This window comes from Loxodonta africana, chromosome 5 (assembly GCF_030014295.1).
Source record: "Loxodonta africana isolate mLoxAfr1 chromosome 5, mLoxAfr1.hap2, whole genome shotgun sequence".
Lineage (NCBI taxonomy): Eukaryota > Metazoa > Chordata > Mammalia > Proboscidea > Elephantidae > Loxodonta > Loxodonta africana.
In genome coordinates this window covers 107,195,581-107,211,454 of record NC_087346.1, presented here as the reverse complement: position 1 = coordinate 107,211,454, position 15,874 = coordinate 107,195,581, and the positions used below count along the sequence as shown (strand labels likewise).

Genomic DNA, 15,874 nt, shown 5'->3' with positions numbered 1-15,874 from the left:
GTCAGCAAAACATAAGTACATGCATGTAACCTACCACACCGATCAAAAAACACCCCATTTGGGAAGAACCTTTCTCCCATTTACCTGCCTGCACTGCACCAGATCCCAGGTCAGCTTCAGTGATTTCCTGTTTCTGCTTCCCACTTCCCCTAGGCTGGAAGTAGGACCTGTCATGTGCCTTAAGCCTTTCTCCCAGTCTTGGAGAGGAAACACATTAACAAACAGGAAAAAATAATCTGCCAGCTCCCCTGAGCCAGGGAACTCAGGGCGGGCACAGCCTAGGCACAGGCATAAGGGGTCCATGAACTTTGAATGTCTTTCACCCCTGCATAGACCTGTGTAGGCCCTTTTCAACAAGGTAGGCCCTCACTAGCACAGTACAACAGGGTATATACCTGAAGCCTAATTTCCCTGTATCAGCCATATGGTAAAGTGGTAGGTTTGTGATATCTGGCATTGCTCTGCCCATTAAGAAGGGTCCTCACCTACCCACAACAGGGACCTGAGGACTGGTAGCTCAACCCACACCACCTAGCCACCTGTGACTGGGTTCAAGAATAAGTGGTGCCTCCCAGTCCTTACAGCTAACAGCATTGGGTGCCCGTAGTCCTGCTGCATAACCTACCCACCTACACACTCTAGGGAACAGGGACACGCTTTCTTCCCGGACACCCAGGGGCAGCCGTCAGGCCCCTGTCTTGCTCAGCGCGTGACCCCCTACTGCAGCCAGATACCTGTGCCTACTCCAATCACGCCTGCCCATGTGACAAACTTGGTGACTGACTATCTGGACACTTGAGCTGAATCCATACAAGAAAGTAAATGGACTCCTGGACTCACATACCTGGTAACAGCTCTACCCACCTGGTGAAGGACGTTAGAGCTTCAAAGGCACCAATAATCAAACTACCTCACAAAAGCAGCCTATTTGGACATATCAAAATGACAAAACAAGAAGCTAGGACACAGTGAGCAAACATAAAATAAATAAATATAATAACTTATTGATGGCTCAGAGACAAGAGTCAGTATCAAATCACATAAAGAGGCAGGCCACAATGGCTTCAGCAAGCTCCCAAAACAAAGAATCAGGAAACTTTCTGGAGGAAGAAAACTTCTTGGAATTACCAGAGGTAGAATACAAAAGATTAATATACAGAACTCTTAAAGAGATCAGGAAAGAGATTAGGCAAAATGCAGAACAAGCCAAGGAACACACAGTAAAAGCAATAGAGGAACTTAAGAAGGTATAGAAGAGCACAATGACAAATTTAACAACTGCAAGAATCCATAGAGAGACAGCAAACAGAAATCCAGAAAGGTAACAATAAAATTTCAGAATTAGACAACACAATAGAAAGTTGTAGGAACAGAATTGAGGCAGTGGAAGTCAGAATTAGTGATGTTGAAGATAAAGCACTTCACATCAAATTATTTGAGGAAAAATGAGACAAAAGAATTTTAAAAAATGAAGAAACCCTAAGAATTATGTGGAACTCTATCAAGAGGAATAACCTACAAGTGATTGGGATGACAGAAAATACAGAGAGAATTGTTGAAGATTTGTTAGCAGAAAACTTCCCTGATATCATGAAAGATGAGAAGGTATCTATCCAAAATGCTTATTGAACCCCACATAAGCTACATCCCAAAAGAAAGTCACCAAGACATATTATAATCAAACATGCCAAAACCAAAGATAAAGAGAGAATTTTAAGAGTGGCTAAAAAAAAAAAAATAAACAAATAGTCTTTACAAAGGAGAGTCAATAAGATTAAGCTTGGACTACACAGCAGAAACCATGCAGACAAGAAGGCAATGGGATGACATATATAAAGCCTTGAAGGAAAAAAATTGCCAGCTAAGAATTTTATATCCAGCAAAACTGTCTCTTAAATATGATGGCAAAATTAGGGCATTTCCAGATAAACAGAAGTTTAAGGAATTTGCAAAAGCCAAACCAAAATTACAAGAAATCCTAAAGAGAGTCCTCCAGCTAGGCAATCAATAACATCAGATAACAACCCAAGTCTAGAACAGACAACAGAGCAACTGTATATAAACCCAGATAGGGAAGTCACAAAAATAAAGGCTAAAACACTGAAAATAGGGAAACAGAGAATATGTTAAAGATAACATTAAAACAAAAAAGAGGGACTAAAAAATGTAGTCATAGATCTTTCATATGGAGAGGAAGTCAGGCGATACAAAGAAATAAAAGATTGGTTTAAACTTAGAAAAATACAGGTAAATATTAAGGTAACCACAAAGGAAACTATCAATCCTATACATCACAATAAAAAAACAAGAAAAACATTAAAGACTCAGCAAATAAAAATCAACAATAATGAAAAAGATGAAAAGCAAATACATAAAGAAAAACAACTCAGCACAGAAAATTAAGTGGAGCAAAGAAAGTGTCAACAACATAAAAAAAAGACATCGAAATGACAGCATCAAACTTATACCTATCCATAATTACTCTGAATGTAAAAGGACTAAATACACCAATAAAGAGACAAAGAGTGGCAGAATGGATAAAAAAAAAAAAACACAATCCGTCTATATGTTGCCTACAAGAGACATGCCTTAGACTTAAAGACACAAACAAACTAAAACTCAAAGGATGGAAAAAAATATAACAAGCAAACAACAAGAAAAAAAGAGCAGGAGTGGCAATATTAATTTCTGACAAAATAGATTTTAAAGTAAAATCTACCACAAAGGATAAGGAAGGGTACCGTATAATGATTAAAGGGTCAATACACCAGGAGGACATAACCATAATATTTATGCACCCAATGACAGGGCTCCAAAATACATAAACTCTAACAGTATTGAAGAGATAGACAGCTCCACAAAAATAGTAGGAGACTTCAACACACCACTTTCAGTGAAGGACAGAATATCCAGAAAGAAGCTCAATAAATACACAGAAGATCTAAATGCCACAGCCAACCAACTTGACCTCATAAACATATACAGAACACCCCACCCAACAGCAGCTAAGTGTACTTTCTTTTCCAATGCACATGGAACATTGTCCAGAATAGACCACATATTAGGCCATAAAGCACACCTTAACAGAATCCAAAGCATTGAAATACTACAAAGCATCTTTTCTGACCATAAAGCCATAAAAGTAGAAATCAAAAACAGAAAAAGCAAGGAAAAAAAAAAAGTCAAACACATGGAAACTGAACAACACCTTACTCAAAAACTACTGAGTTATAGAAGAGATTAAGGACGGAATAAAGAAATTCACGGAATCAAATGAAAATGAAGACAAATCCTACCAGAGCCTTTGGGAGACGGCAAAGCAGTGCTCAAAGGTTAATTTATAGCAATAAATGCACATATCCAAAAAGAAGAAAGGGTCAAAATCAAAACATTAACCCTACACCTCAAATAAATAGAAAGAGCAGCAAAAGAAGCTCTTGGGCACCAGAAGAAAGCAAATAATAAAAATTAGAGTAGAATTAAATGAAATAGGAAATATAAAAACAATTAAAAGAGTTAACAAGACCAAAAGCTGGTTCTTTGAAAAGGTCAACAAAATTGATAAACCATTGGCCAAATGACAAAAGAAAAACAAGATAGGAAGCAAATAACCTGAATAAGAAATGAGATGGGCGATATCACAACAGACTCAACTGAAATTAAAAGAATCATAACAGAATACTATGAAAAATTGTACTGTAACAAATTTGAAAACCTAGAGGAAATGGACAAATTTCTAGAAACACACTACCCACCTAAACTAACACAAACAGATGTAGAACAACTAAATAAACCTATAACAAAAGAAGAGATTGAAAAGGTAATTAAAAAACTCCTGACCAAAAAAAAAAAAAAAAAAGCCCTTGGCTCTGACGGTTTCACTGGAGAATTCTACCAAACTTTCAGAGAAAAGTCAACGCCATTACTACTAAAGGTATTTCAGAGCATAGAAAAGGATGGCATACTCCCAAACTCATTCCATGAAGCCAGCATAACCCTGATACCAAAATGAGGTAAAGACACCACAAAAAAAAAAGTTAGAGACCAATATCCCTCATGAACTTAGATGCAAAAATCCTCAACAAAATTCTAGCCAATAGAATTCAACAGCATATCCAAAAAAAAAAAATTAACGGTGACCAAGTGGGATTCACACCAGGTATATGGGGATGGTCCAACATTAGAAAAACAGTCAATGTAATCCATCACGTAAATAAAAGACAAGAGCCACATGATCTTATCAACTGATGCAGAAAAGGCATTTGACAAAGTCCAATGCCCATTCATGATAAAAACACCCAGCAAAATAGGAATAGAAGGAAAATTCCTTGACATAATAAAGGGCATTTATACAAAGCCAACAGCCAACGTCGTCATAAATGGAGAGAGTCTGAAAGCATTCCCCTTGAGATCGGGAACCAGACAAGGATGCCCTTTATCACCTCTCTTATTCAATGTTGTGCTGGAGGTGCTAGTCAGAGCAAGTAGGCTAAAAAAAGAAATAACATCCAAATTGGTAAGGAAGAAGTAAAAGTATCTGTATTTGCAGATAATATGAAATCCCCAAAGAATCCACAAGAAAACTACTGGAACTAATAGAAAAGTTCAGCAGAGTATCAGGATACAAAATAAACATACGAAAATCAGTTGGATTCCTCTACATCAACAAAGAGAACTTCAAAGAGGAAATCACCAAATCAATACCCTTTACAGTAGCCCCCAAGAAGATAAAATACTTAGGAATAAATCTAGAGATATGAAAGACCTATACAAAGAAAACCACAAGATGCTACTGCAAGAAACCAAAAGAGACCTACCTAAGTGGAAAAACATACCTTGCTTATGGATTGGAAGACTTGACATTGTGAAAATGTCTGTTCTACCCAAAGCAATCTACAGATACAGTGCAATCCCGATCCAAATTCCAATGCCATTTTTTAATGAGATGAAGAAACAAATCACCAACTTCATAGGGAAAGGGAAGAGGCCCTGGATAAGTAAAGCAATACTGAAGAAGAACAAAGTGGGAGGCCTCACACTACCTGATTTTAGAACCTATTACACTGCCATGGTAGTCAAAACAGCATGGTACTGGCACAACAACAGATACGTAGACCAGTGGAACAGAATTGAGAATCCAGACATAAATTTATCCACATAGGAGCAGCTGATACTTGACAAAGACCCAAAGTCCTTTATTTGGGGAAAAGACTGTCTCTTTAACAAACTATGCTGGCATAACTGGATATCCATCTGCAAAAAAATGAAACAAGAACCATACCTCACACCATGAACAAAAACTAACTCAAAATGGATCAAAGACTTACATATAAAATCTAAAACAGTAAAAATCATGACAGAAAAATAAGGGACAATGCTAGGAGCTCTAATACGTGGCATAAACAAAATACAGCCCATAACTAACAATGCACAAGAGAAGAGACACTAGGTAACTGGGAACTCCTAAAAATCAAATACTTATGCTCATCAAAAGACTTCACCAAAAGAGTAAAAAGCCAGTTTATAGACTGGGAAAAAAGTTTTGGCTATGACGAGTCCGGTCAGCATCTAATCTGTAAACTCTACAAGATACTGCAAAACCTCAATAACAAAAAGCCAAATAACCCAATTAAAAAATGGTCAAAGGGTAATAGGCACTTCGCCAAAGAAGACATTCAGGCATTACCAGATACATGAGGAAATGCTCATGATCAGTAGCTATTAGAGAAATGTAAATCGAAACTACAAGGAGATACCATCTCACCCCAACAAAATCCAAAATCCAAAAAACACAAAATAATAAATGTTGGAGAGGTTGTGAAGAGACTGGAACACTTATACACTGCTGGTGAAATGTAAAATGGTACAGCCACTTTGGAATTCGATTTGGGGCTTCCTTAAAAAGCTAGAAATAGAAGTACCATACGATCTAGCAATTCCACTCTTTGGAATATATCCTAGAGAAATAAGAGCAGTCACACGAATAGATATATGTACACCCATATTCATTGCAACACTGTTCACAATAGAAAAAAGATGGAAACAATCAAGGTGTCCATCAATGGATGGATGAATAACAAATTATGGTATATTCACATAATGGAATACTACACAATGATAAAGAACAATCTCGTAACATGGATGAATCTGGAAGGCATTATGCTGAGAGAAATTATTTGCAAAAGGGCAGATATTATATGAGACCACTATTACAAGAACTCAAGAAAAGGTTTAAACACAGAAGAAAACATTCTTGCATGGTTATGAGGGTTGGGGGCAGGGAGGAAGAGGAGTATTCACTAACTAGACGTTGTTGTTGTTCTTAGGTGCCATTGGGTCGGTTCTGACTCATAGTGACCCTATGCACGACAGAATGAAACACTGCCCAGACCTGTGCCATCCTTACAGTTATTGTTATGCTTGAGCCCATTGTTGCAGCCAGTGTGTCACTCCATCTCGCTGAGGATCTTCCTCTTTTCTGCTGACCCTGGACTTGACCAAGCATGATGTCCTTCTCCAGGGACTGATCCCTCCTGACAACGTGTCCAAAGTATGGAAGACACAGTCTCGCCATCCTTGCTTCTAAGGAGCATTCTGGTTGCACTTCTTCCAAGACAGATTTGTTCATTCTTTTGGCAGTCTATGGTATGTTCAATATTCTTCGCTAACACCACAATTCAAAGGTATCAGTTCTTCTTCCATCTCCCTTATTCATTGTCCAGTTTTCACATGCATATGATGCGATTGAAAATACCATGGCTTGGGTCAGGCGACCTTCGTCTTCAAGGTGACATCTTTGCTTTTTAACACTTTAAAGAGGTCCTTTGCAGCAGATTTATCCAATGCAATGTGGTGTTTGATTTCTTAACTGCTCCTTCCACGGGTGTTGATTGTGGATCCAAGTAAAATGAAATCCTTGACAACTTCAATGTTTTCTCTGTTTATCATGATGTTCCTTGTTGGGCCAGCTGTAAGGATTTTTGTTTTATTTGTGTTGAGGTGCAGTCTGTACTGAAGGCTGTGGTCTTTCATGTTCATTAGTAAGTGGTTCAAGTCCTCTTCACTTTCAGCCAGCAAGGTTGTGTCATCTGCATAACGCAGGTTGTTAATGAGCCTTCCTCCAATCCTGAAGCCCCGTTCTTCTTCATATAGTCCAGCTTCTTGGATTATTTGCTCAGCATACAGCTTGAGTAAGTAGGGTGAAAGAATACAACCCTGACGCACATCTTTCCTGACCTTAAACCAATCAGTATCCCCTTGTTCTGTCCGAACAACCGCCCCTTGATCTATGTAAAAGTTCCTCATGAGCACAATTAAGTGTTCTGGAATTCCCATTCTTCACAGTGTTATTGTAATTTGTGTTGAATGCCTTTGCATAGTCAATAAAACACAGATAAATATCCTTCTGGTATTCTCTGCTTTCAGCCAGGATCCATCTGACATCAGCAATGATATCCCTGGTTCCACGTCCTCTTCTGAAACCGTCCTGAATTTCTGGCAATTCCCTGTCGATATCACTGCTGCAGCCGTTTTTGAATGATCTTCGGCAAAATTTTGCTTGCGTGTACTATTAATGCTGTTCTATAATTTCCGCATTCGGTTGGATCACCTTTCATGGGAATAGGCATAAATATGGATCGTTTCCAGCCTATTGTTTAAGTAGCTGTCTTCTATATTTCTTGGCATGGATGAGTGAGCACCTCCAGTGCTACATCCATTTGTTGAAACATTTCAATTGATATTCCATCAATTCCTGGATAGTAGATAAGAATTAGGTGAAGGGAAGGACAACACACAATACAGGGGAAGTCAGCATGACTGGACTAAACCAAAAGCTAGGAAGTGTCCTGAGTACAACTAAACTCTTCGAGGGAGAGAGTAGCAGGGGTGGGGGTCTGGGGACCATGGTTTTGGGGGACCTCTAGGTCAACTGGCTTAATAAAGTTTATTAAACAAAATGTTCTTCATCCCATTTTGGTAAGTGGCGTCTGGGGTCTTAAAAGCTAGCAAGTGGCCGTATAAGATACATCAATTCGTCCCAACCCACCTGGAGCAAAGGAAAATGAAGAACACCAAAGACACAAGGAAAATATTAGCCCAAGAAGCAGAAAGGGCCACATAAACCAGAGACTCCATCAACCTGAGTCCCGAAGAACTAGATGGTACCTGGCTACCACCAATGACCCCCTGACAGGGAACACAACAGAGAGTGCCTGATGGAACAGGAGAAAAGTGGGGTGCAGAACTCAAATTCTAGTAAAAAGACCAGACTTGATGGTCTGACTAAGTCTGGAGGGACCCCAGAAGACATGGCCCCCGAACTCTCTGTTAGCCCAGAACTGAAACCATTCCCAAAGCCAACTCTTCAGACAAAGATTAGACTGGACTATAAGACATAAAATGATACTCATGACGAGAGTGCTTCTTAGCTCAAGTAGATACATGACTAAATTCATAGCTCCTGTCCGGAGGCAAGATGAGAAGGCAAAAAGGGACAGGAGCTTGTTGAATGGACACGGGAAATCCAGGGTGTAAAGGAGAAGTATGCTGCCACCTTATAGGGAGAGCAACTAAGGTCACATAACAATCTGTGTATAAATTTTTGCATGAGAAACTAACTTGAACTGTAAACTTTCACTTAAAGCACGATTAAAACAACAACAACAAAATTCATTGCCATGCAGTTGATTCCAACTCATAGGAACCCTATAGGACAGAGTAGACCTGCCCCATAGGGTTTCCAGGGAATGCCTGGTGGATTTGAACTGCCGACCTTTTGGTTAGCAGCCGAGCTTTAACCACTGGGTCACCAGGGCTCCTTAGGACTCATTAAAACAGAATTGATAGCCATTGTGCTTATTGTCATAGAAAGAGTTTCTATGTCACAGTGATGCAGTGAACTGACAAGCTGACTTTCACTCTCTATGCGATACAATTCTGCTTCACATTTTGTTGTTAGGTGCCGTTGAGTTGGTTCTGACTCATAGTGACCCTATGTACAACAGAGAGAAACACTGCCTAGTCTTGCGTCATCCTCACCATCAGTGTTATGCTTGAGCCCGTTGTTGCAGCCACTGTATTAATCCATCCTGTTGAGGGTCTTCCTCTTTTTCGCTGATCCTCTACTTTACCAAGCATGATGTCCTGCATGATGACTGGACTCTCCTGATAACATGTCCAAATTATGTGAGAAGAAGTCTTGCCATCTTGCTTCCAAGGAGCATTCTGGCAGTACTTCTTCCGAGACAGATTTGTTCATTCTTTTTGCAGCCTATTGTGTATTCAGTATTCTTTGGCAACACCATAATTCAAAGGCGTCAGTTCTTCTTTGGTTTTCCTTATTCATTGTCCAGCTTTTGCATGCATATGAGACGATTGAAAACACCATGGCATGGGTCAGGTGCACCTTAGTCTTCAAGGTGACATCTTTGTTTTTTAACACTTTAAAGAGGTCTTTTGCAGTAGATTTGCCCAGTGCAATGTTTTGTTTGAGTTCTTGACTGCTACGTCTGGGGGTGTTGATTTTGGATCCAAGTAAAATGAAATCCTTGACAACTTCAGTCTTTTCTCCATTTATCTTGATGTTGTTTATTGGTCCAGTTGTGAGGATTTTTGTTTTCTTTCTGCTGAGGTGTAATCCATAGTGAAGGCTTTACTCTTTAATCTTCATCAGTGAGTGCTTCAGGGCCTCTTCACTTTCAGCTAGCGAGGTTGTGTCATCTGCATAATGCAGGTTGTTAATGAGCCTTCCTTCAATCTTGATGCCCTGTTCTTCTTCATATAGTCCAGCTTCTTGGATTATTTGCTCAATATACAGATTGAATAAGTGTGGTGACAGGATACAGCCCTGGCGCACAGCATTCCTGACTTTAAACCGGTCAGTATCCCCTTGTTCTGTTTGAACGACTGCCCCTTGAGCTATGTAAAGGTTCTTCATGAGCACAATTAAGTGTTCTGGAATTTCCATTCTTCAAAAGGTTATCAGTAACTTGTTAAGTTCCACACAGTCGAATGCCTTTGCATAGTCAATAAAACAGAGGTAAACATCTTTCTGGTATTCTCTGCTTTTAGCCAGCATCCATCTGACATCAGCAATGATACCCCTCGTTCCACATCCACTTCTGCATCCGGTTTGAATTCTGGGCAGTTCCCTGTCGTTATACTGTGTGACATTATTGCTTTTAATTTCCCTCAGTGGGATGTTTGTAGTGTGGTGCATCCCTTTTTAAGGCATTTGCTTAGTCCTGTCTGCATGACATGGTGGGACCAACAGCGATGCACATATTTCTTTTCGTTTCTTTACAGGATTATGGTTTTGTCAAGATACCCAATTGTGAAATCTGAGCACCACTTGCTTCCGTCACCAGAGGGCGAGATTGCACCAGCCATAACCCTGACTGTTACCATCGCAGGCAAGCTGGTGGATTTTGTTGTGACACACTTTGGAAATTACGAGTGAGTTTCCCTGGCTAATCTATTATTATACAAATGCCAACAAATAGTATTAACACATTACATTAATTTCCATGAAGCAATCTTTCTTTCTCCCCGCCCCCAAAGTATTTTCTCTTGTGTTGTGTGTTCCCTGCACCATTCCTAAGAACTGCCTGTATCTCAGAATATGTCTGTGCCTGATTTTTAAGGAAACTAGGCTGAGAGAGGTTAAGTAACTTGTCCAGCCAAGATAGTGCAGCTAGAGAATGGGCAAACCAAAACTCTAGAGCCTGAATGCTTGGAACCATTTGGCTGCTGACGGAAAGGTTAGCAATTCGAGTCCACCCAGAGGCTTCTTAGAAGAAAGTCCTGGTGATCTGGTTCCTACAGATCAGCCATCGAAAACCCTGTGGAGTGAAGTTCTGCTCTGACACACTTGAAGTCACTATGAGCCTTTTTTTTTTTTTTTAATTGTCTCCAGTTCTCGAGGCCTCACTTGGAATTGCACCTAAGAAACTTGAATCTACTCTCTGTCTGTTTTTCTTCCCTTTTTTCCGTCCCCTCTAGCTCTCTCAGCCTCCCCTACAAAGTGAAGAATAGACTTGAAATAGAAAACAAGACAGCCCTAGGAATGTGCTCTTTTCTGAGGAGGGGAGGATGTCCTTTTCTAACTTTCTGTTAAAGCTCTCTGATTTACACCATCTCCTTTACTTGCTGCTTTACTCACGCTCTTGATTTAATAATAATAAATGACGGCACAAGCAGCAACAGTAAGAGCTAACACTTACTGAGGAGCTGCAACCCCAGAGAGGGAAGCAGTATGGTTTAATGGTTAAGAGCATGAGTCCTGGAAATCAGACGGTCTGGTCTGAATAATTCTGTCAGTAGCAGTGTATCCTTTACTAACTTATTTAACTTCCTGGATCCTCCGTTTCCTCATCTGTAAGTCAAGAGCAATAATCTTATCTATCTGATAGGCTCCTCGTGAGAATTAAATGAGACAGAATATGAATACAGTACAGTGCTCAATTACTGCTGGCCATTATTATTAAACCGAATCAGACTATAAATGTATGGTGGAGTCCCTGAGTAATGCAGCAGTTACATTTTCAACTGCTAACCAAAAGGTTGGAGGTTCGAGTCTACCCAGAGGTTCCTCGGAAGAAAGTTCAGGCCAGGTACTTCTGAAAAATCAGCTGTTGAAAGCCCTGTGCAGCACAGTTCTACTCGGACACACTTGGAGTCACCATGAGTCAGAGTAGACTCGGTGGCAACTTTTTTTTTAATATAAGGTATATTAGAAATTGTAAACAACAATCCATTCATCAAACATAAATTGGACATCTTCTACGTCCCAGGTACAGTGTGGACATAGTCTTTGCCCTTAAGGAGCCACTGCTCTGTGTTACTCCTTGGAAACACTGTCCATGACCATTGTGCTGTGTGCCTTCTCAACAAATGACATAAGAAAGTTGGTGCCTTGAATAGTCTATGAAGCCATTGTTGCATATTTTTGTTTGCTTTGGTTTTCTATAATACTAGATATAAAAATTCTTACTGTGAATAAATATGTAGAGATTTCATTTTCTCGTGATTAAGGCATACAAATGTGAAATCATATTAGGAGTGAAATACAAGCTGCTTGTACATGTGACTAGCTGATTCAACAAATTTTTTAAATTACTGACTATACAAACATCTCTTTCGCAATTGAAAGTAGGAAATAGCAGCACTTCTTAGAAGTCATGTAGGTAAACACCATATGTAAAATGGATAATATTTTATGTAATTAACTGAGCCCATCATTTAATAAATTATTTTGGTAAAATATATATAACAAAACACTTGCCGTTTTAACCATTTTTAAGTGTACAATTCAGTGACATTGATTACATTTACAGTGTTGTGTGACCTTTACCACTGTCCATTTCTAAAGCCGCCATTTTTTAAAAATCTGTAACATGTGCCATGTATGAAGAGGAAAGAGCACAGAACCTGTAGCCTGAAGGCCTGTGTTCTAGTTTTGGGTTTGTCACAAGGTAAGCTGGGTGAGTTCCAATTCTCTCATTTCTGAAGATGGGATAAAATGTATCTTTTCTAACCCACATTATAGGGTTATTCGGCTGAGCAAATATTAAAAGATAAGAAAACATAAAGCCATCGCTCTCTTTTTCTCTCTCCCGTCCTCACACACATACATATACTGTTTATTATCATTAGATAACATTTATCTCCTGCAAAAATATAAAATCAAATTCACAGATTATTTTCCAGTAATATATTGCTAGAATATATTTGAATGAAAGCACTACCTGTGTTGCAGTGGCTTTGAAACTCTCAAGACCTGGATTTGAATCCTGATTCCATGTATCAGAAGGAACAGAATCCACTGCAGACCTAATGAAGGGACTACTTGCCAAGATGTTTGGAAGGGCCAAACAAACAAATGAGATGTTGAGGCGCTCAAACGCTGGCAACAGTCAGGAACCATTACCACCCTTAGTTCTGAAGGAACGATCGGAGGAGATAATGTTTCTAGGGCCCAGTGAGGTCTGGAGCCAAGGAAGAGGGGCCACCTGGCAAGAGGAATGCAACTACTGCTAGAGATTCAGCCCTAAAGGAGGGAGGGACTGGGAAACAAATGCCCCAATTTTGCTCTCCCCTCACCTTTTCATCTCCTGCTGGTGCCTCCAGTTGACCAAACCCAATAGGAAACCAGCATTTAAGGGAGCCTGCAAGGTGCAGTCTACAGGGGCCACCCACCCCGGGCATAGAGAAGGGCAGAGAGTGGATCTCTGCAGGGGAGATGAAGGATAACCATACTCGAGTGACTTAACCTCATTTAACAAATACAGCTAGTGCTTGCCTCTCAGTTATTGTGAGAATTCGATATCAAATAGCATAGTACTTGGCAGACGGTAGGTGTTTAACAACTGGTCATTCTTTCACTTGTTTGTTTCTTGAGACATCTTTTAATATTATTCAGCTGTCTACACATACTTATCCAAACTTAATCCTATCTGCAGATTCTAGCTCCATGAGGTTTCCTCTAATCTTTTGAGTCCTCTGTGATCTCCTTCCATCTTGCTTTGAATTTTTCTTTTTTACCTTAACACTCATTTATTAGCTGTTTTTTCTTAGGTAGCTGTGTTTTTAAAATACCTATGTTGGTCTATGGAGCCCTGGTGGTGCAGCGGTTAAGAGCTATGGCTGCTAACCAAAAGGTTGGCAGTTCAAATCCACCAGCTGCTCCTTGGAAGCCCTATGGGGCAGTTCTGCTCTGTCCTGCAGGGCCTCTATGAGTTGGAATCGACTCGACAGCAATGGGTTTTTTATGTTGGTCTATTAACTATTTGCCTTGGACCCATTCCTTGTTCTCCTTCTCTGCTACATATACATTGAAGGAACCATATTTCCCAGACTTCCTTGTCTTCTGGATTCTGAGAAGGTTTAGCCAATGGGAGACACAAGTGGAAGGTCAAGAGGGCAAGAGGAGGAGAGAAGCCAGGGTATTTCTCATTCTTTCTGTCTGCTTCCTCTGGTGTCTCTGGCAGAGGCTGAGTCAGTTCCGTGGCTCCAACTCCTCCCTACATGTCCCAGTTCCTTCTGGGCCAACTTCTTCATAGCTCCATCTCCCACCAGTCAGTGCTGGCTTCTGGCCTCTCATAATATCACCTTCTCCTATTGTCCCTCTAACCCTAGAAGTAGCACAGGTTTCCAGCTGTTGCTAACCTTTGGTTGTCTCTTTTTGGCTTTCTGTCATCACCTAGGTGACCAATTCTGTGTTTAAACTCACTTTGCTTCAAACACCTAGAATGGTTTTAGTTTTCCTGGCTGGATCATGTCAAATAGGATATCCTTTTTTTCTCCAAATTGACTGACTATGAACCCCCAAAAGCTTAATGTACCTGCCACTGTGTTTTATTATTGTTAGGTGCTGTCTGTTTGCCCACTGACTCACGCACAACTCATGCACAACAGAATGAAATGCTGCCCACTTCTGCGCCATCCGTATTATCAGTGATTGATCGTGTATTGGACCATTGTGATCCATAGGGCTTTTACTGGTTGATTTTTGGATGTAAATCACCAGGCTTTCTTCCTAGCCTTTCTTATGTGGAAACTCCGCTGAAACCTGTTCAGCATCATAGCAACACACAAGCCTCCACTGACAGACAGATGGTGGCTGTGCCTGAGGTACATTGGCCAGGGATCGAGTCCATGTCTCCTGCGTGAAAGGGGAGAATTCTACCACTGAACCACCAATGCCTCTCCACAGCAGTTGGCATAGTAAAAGTGCCGTGATCAGCCAGTATTTGGCCAGGAGAGTTAGGGAGGCTTTTAGAAAGCTCAGTTGAAGAATTTGAGCAGGCTACATGATGCTGAAGTGTTCTGTGGATGTTAGGATTCTCCTTACCAGTGCTTCTAGATCCTTTTTTTTTTTTTTTAACTCCAGCATTTTTAGCTGCAGTGCCAATGACTAGGTCTGGCATTATTGATATAATTTCTTCTGCTGAAAAGTTGGACAAATGCTGCTTTTAAAAGATATTTAAATCAACTTCAAGTGATTTGTGGAGAAGGATCATGTTGTTCTTAGTGAAAAGTGTATCAGCCTACTGGGTTGAAGCTCTGTATCAATGTCTTGTTCATTTTTGTAACATTAAGGCATTTGCCCAAGTAGGAATTAGTCTGCCTCTGTGCATTATTTGAAGGTATTCTTTGACATCTTAGGTACCTAAAACAAAACAAAACAAAAAAACCTGTTGTCATTGAGACTATTCCAACTTATACCGACCCTATTGAATAGAGTAAAATTACCCCATAGAGTTTCCAATAAGGGGCAGTCGAACTGCCGACCTTTTGGATAGCAGCCAAACTCTTAACCACTGCACCACCAGGGCTCCCTTAGGTACCTAAAACTTTTAAAAGTGGCTTTGCAAATATAATAAAGAGGTACGTTTTTGCATTTTTTAGAGATGACCTGGACAGGAAACTTCAGGCTATTGCTGTTTCAAAGCTACTGAAAAATAGCTCTGATCAAGTGATATTTCTGGGATATATCACCTCAGCACCTGGTTCCAGAGATTATCTACAGCTCATTGAACATGGCAACGTGAAGGTAACACAATCTTAGTAGGATTTCTGACTTATGTAAAATACTTCTTTTTCATACTTAAAAAAAAAACAACCCAACAATTTAATATGTGTTCTAATTATCTACTGCTATAGAGCAAACCACCACAGAACATATTGGCTTAAAACAATAGCAATCATTTATTTGCTCACAGATTTACAATTTGGACAGGCTTATCAGAGGCCTGGTGGAGTAAATGATTAACGCATGGCTGCTAAATTTTTTGTCTTTTTTGCTAACCCAAAGCTTGTCAGTTTGAACCCACCTAGCAGTTCCATGGGAGAGAGAACTAGTGATCTGCTTCCA

At 40.0% G+C, this 15,874-nt stretch overlaps 1 protein-coding gene across 6 annotated transcripts in view; it reads left to right on the top strand.

The window, feature by feature from the left end:
• CWH43 (cell wall biogenesis 43 C-terminal homolog) overlaps positions 1 to 15,874 on the top strand; it is a 79,877-nt gene that overhangs the window by 48,210 nt on the left and 15,793 nt on the right. For 5 of the 6 annotated variants that reach the window (XM_064285829.1, XM_064285831.1, XM_064285832.1 and 2 more), the window contains 2 exons: positions 10,306 to 10,455; positions 15,409 to 15,553. In XM_064285829.1, coding sequence (XP_064141899.1) covers positions 10,306 to 10,455; positions 15,409 to 15,553 — 295 coding nt within the window. The remainder of the gene's footprint in view (positions 1 to 10,305; positions 10,456 to 15,408; positions 15,554 to 15,874) is intronic. The other variant, XM_064285830.1, reaches the window with a different exon arrangement.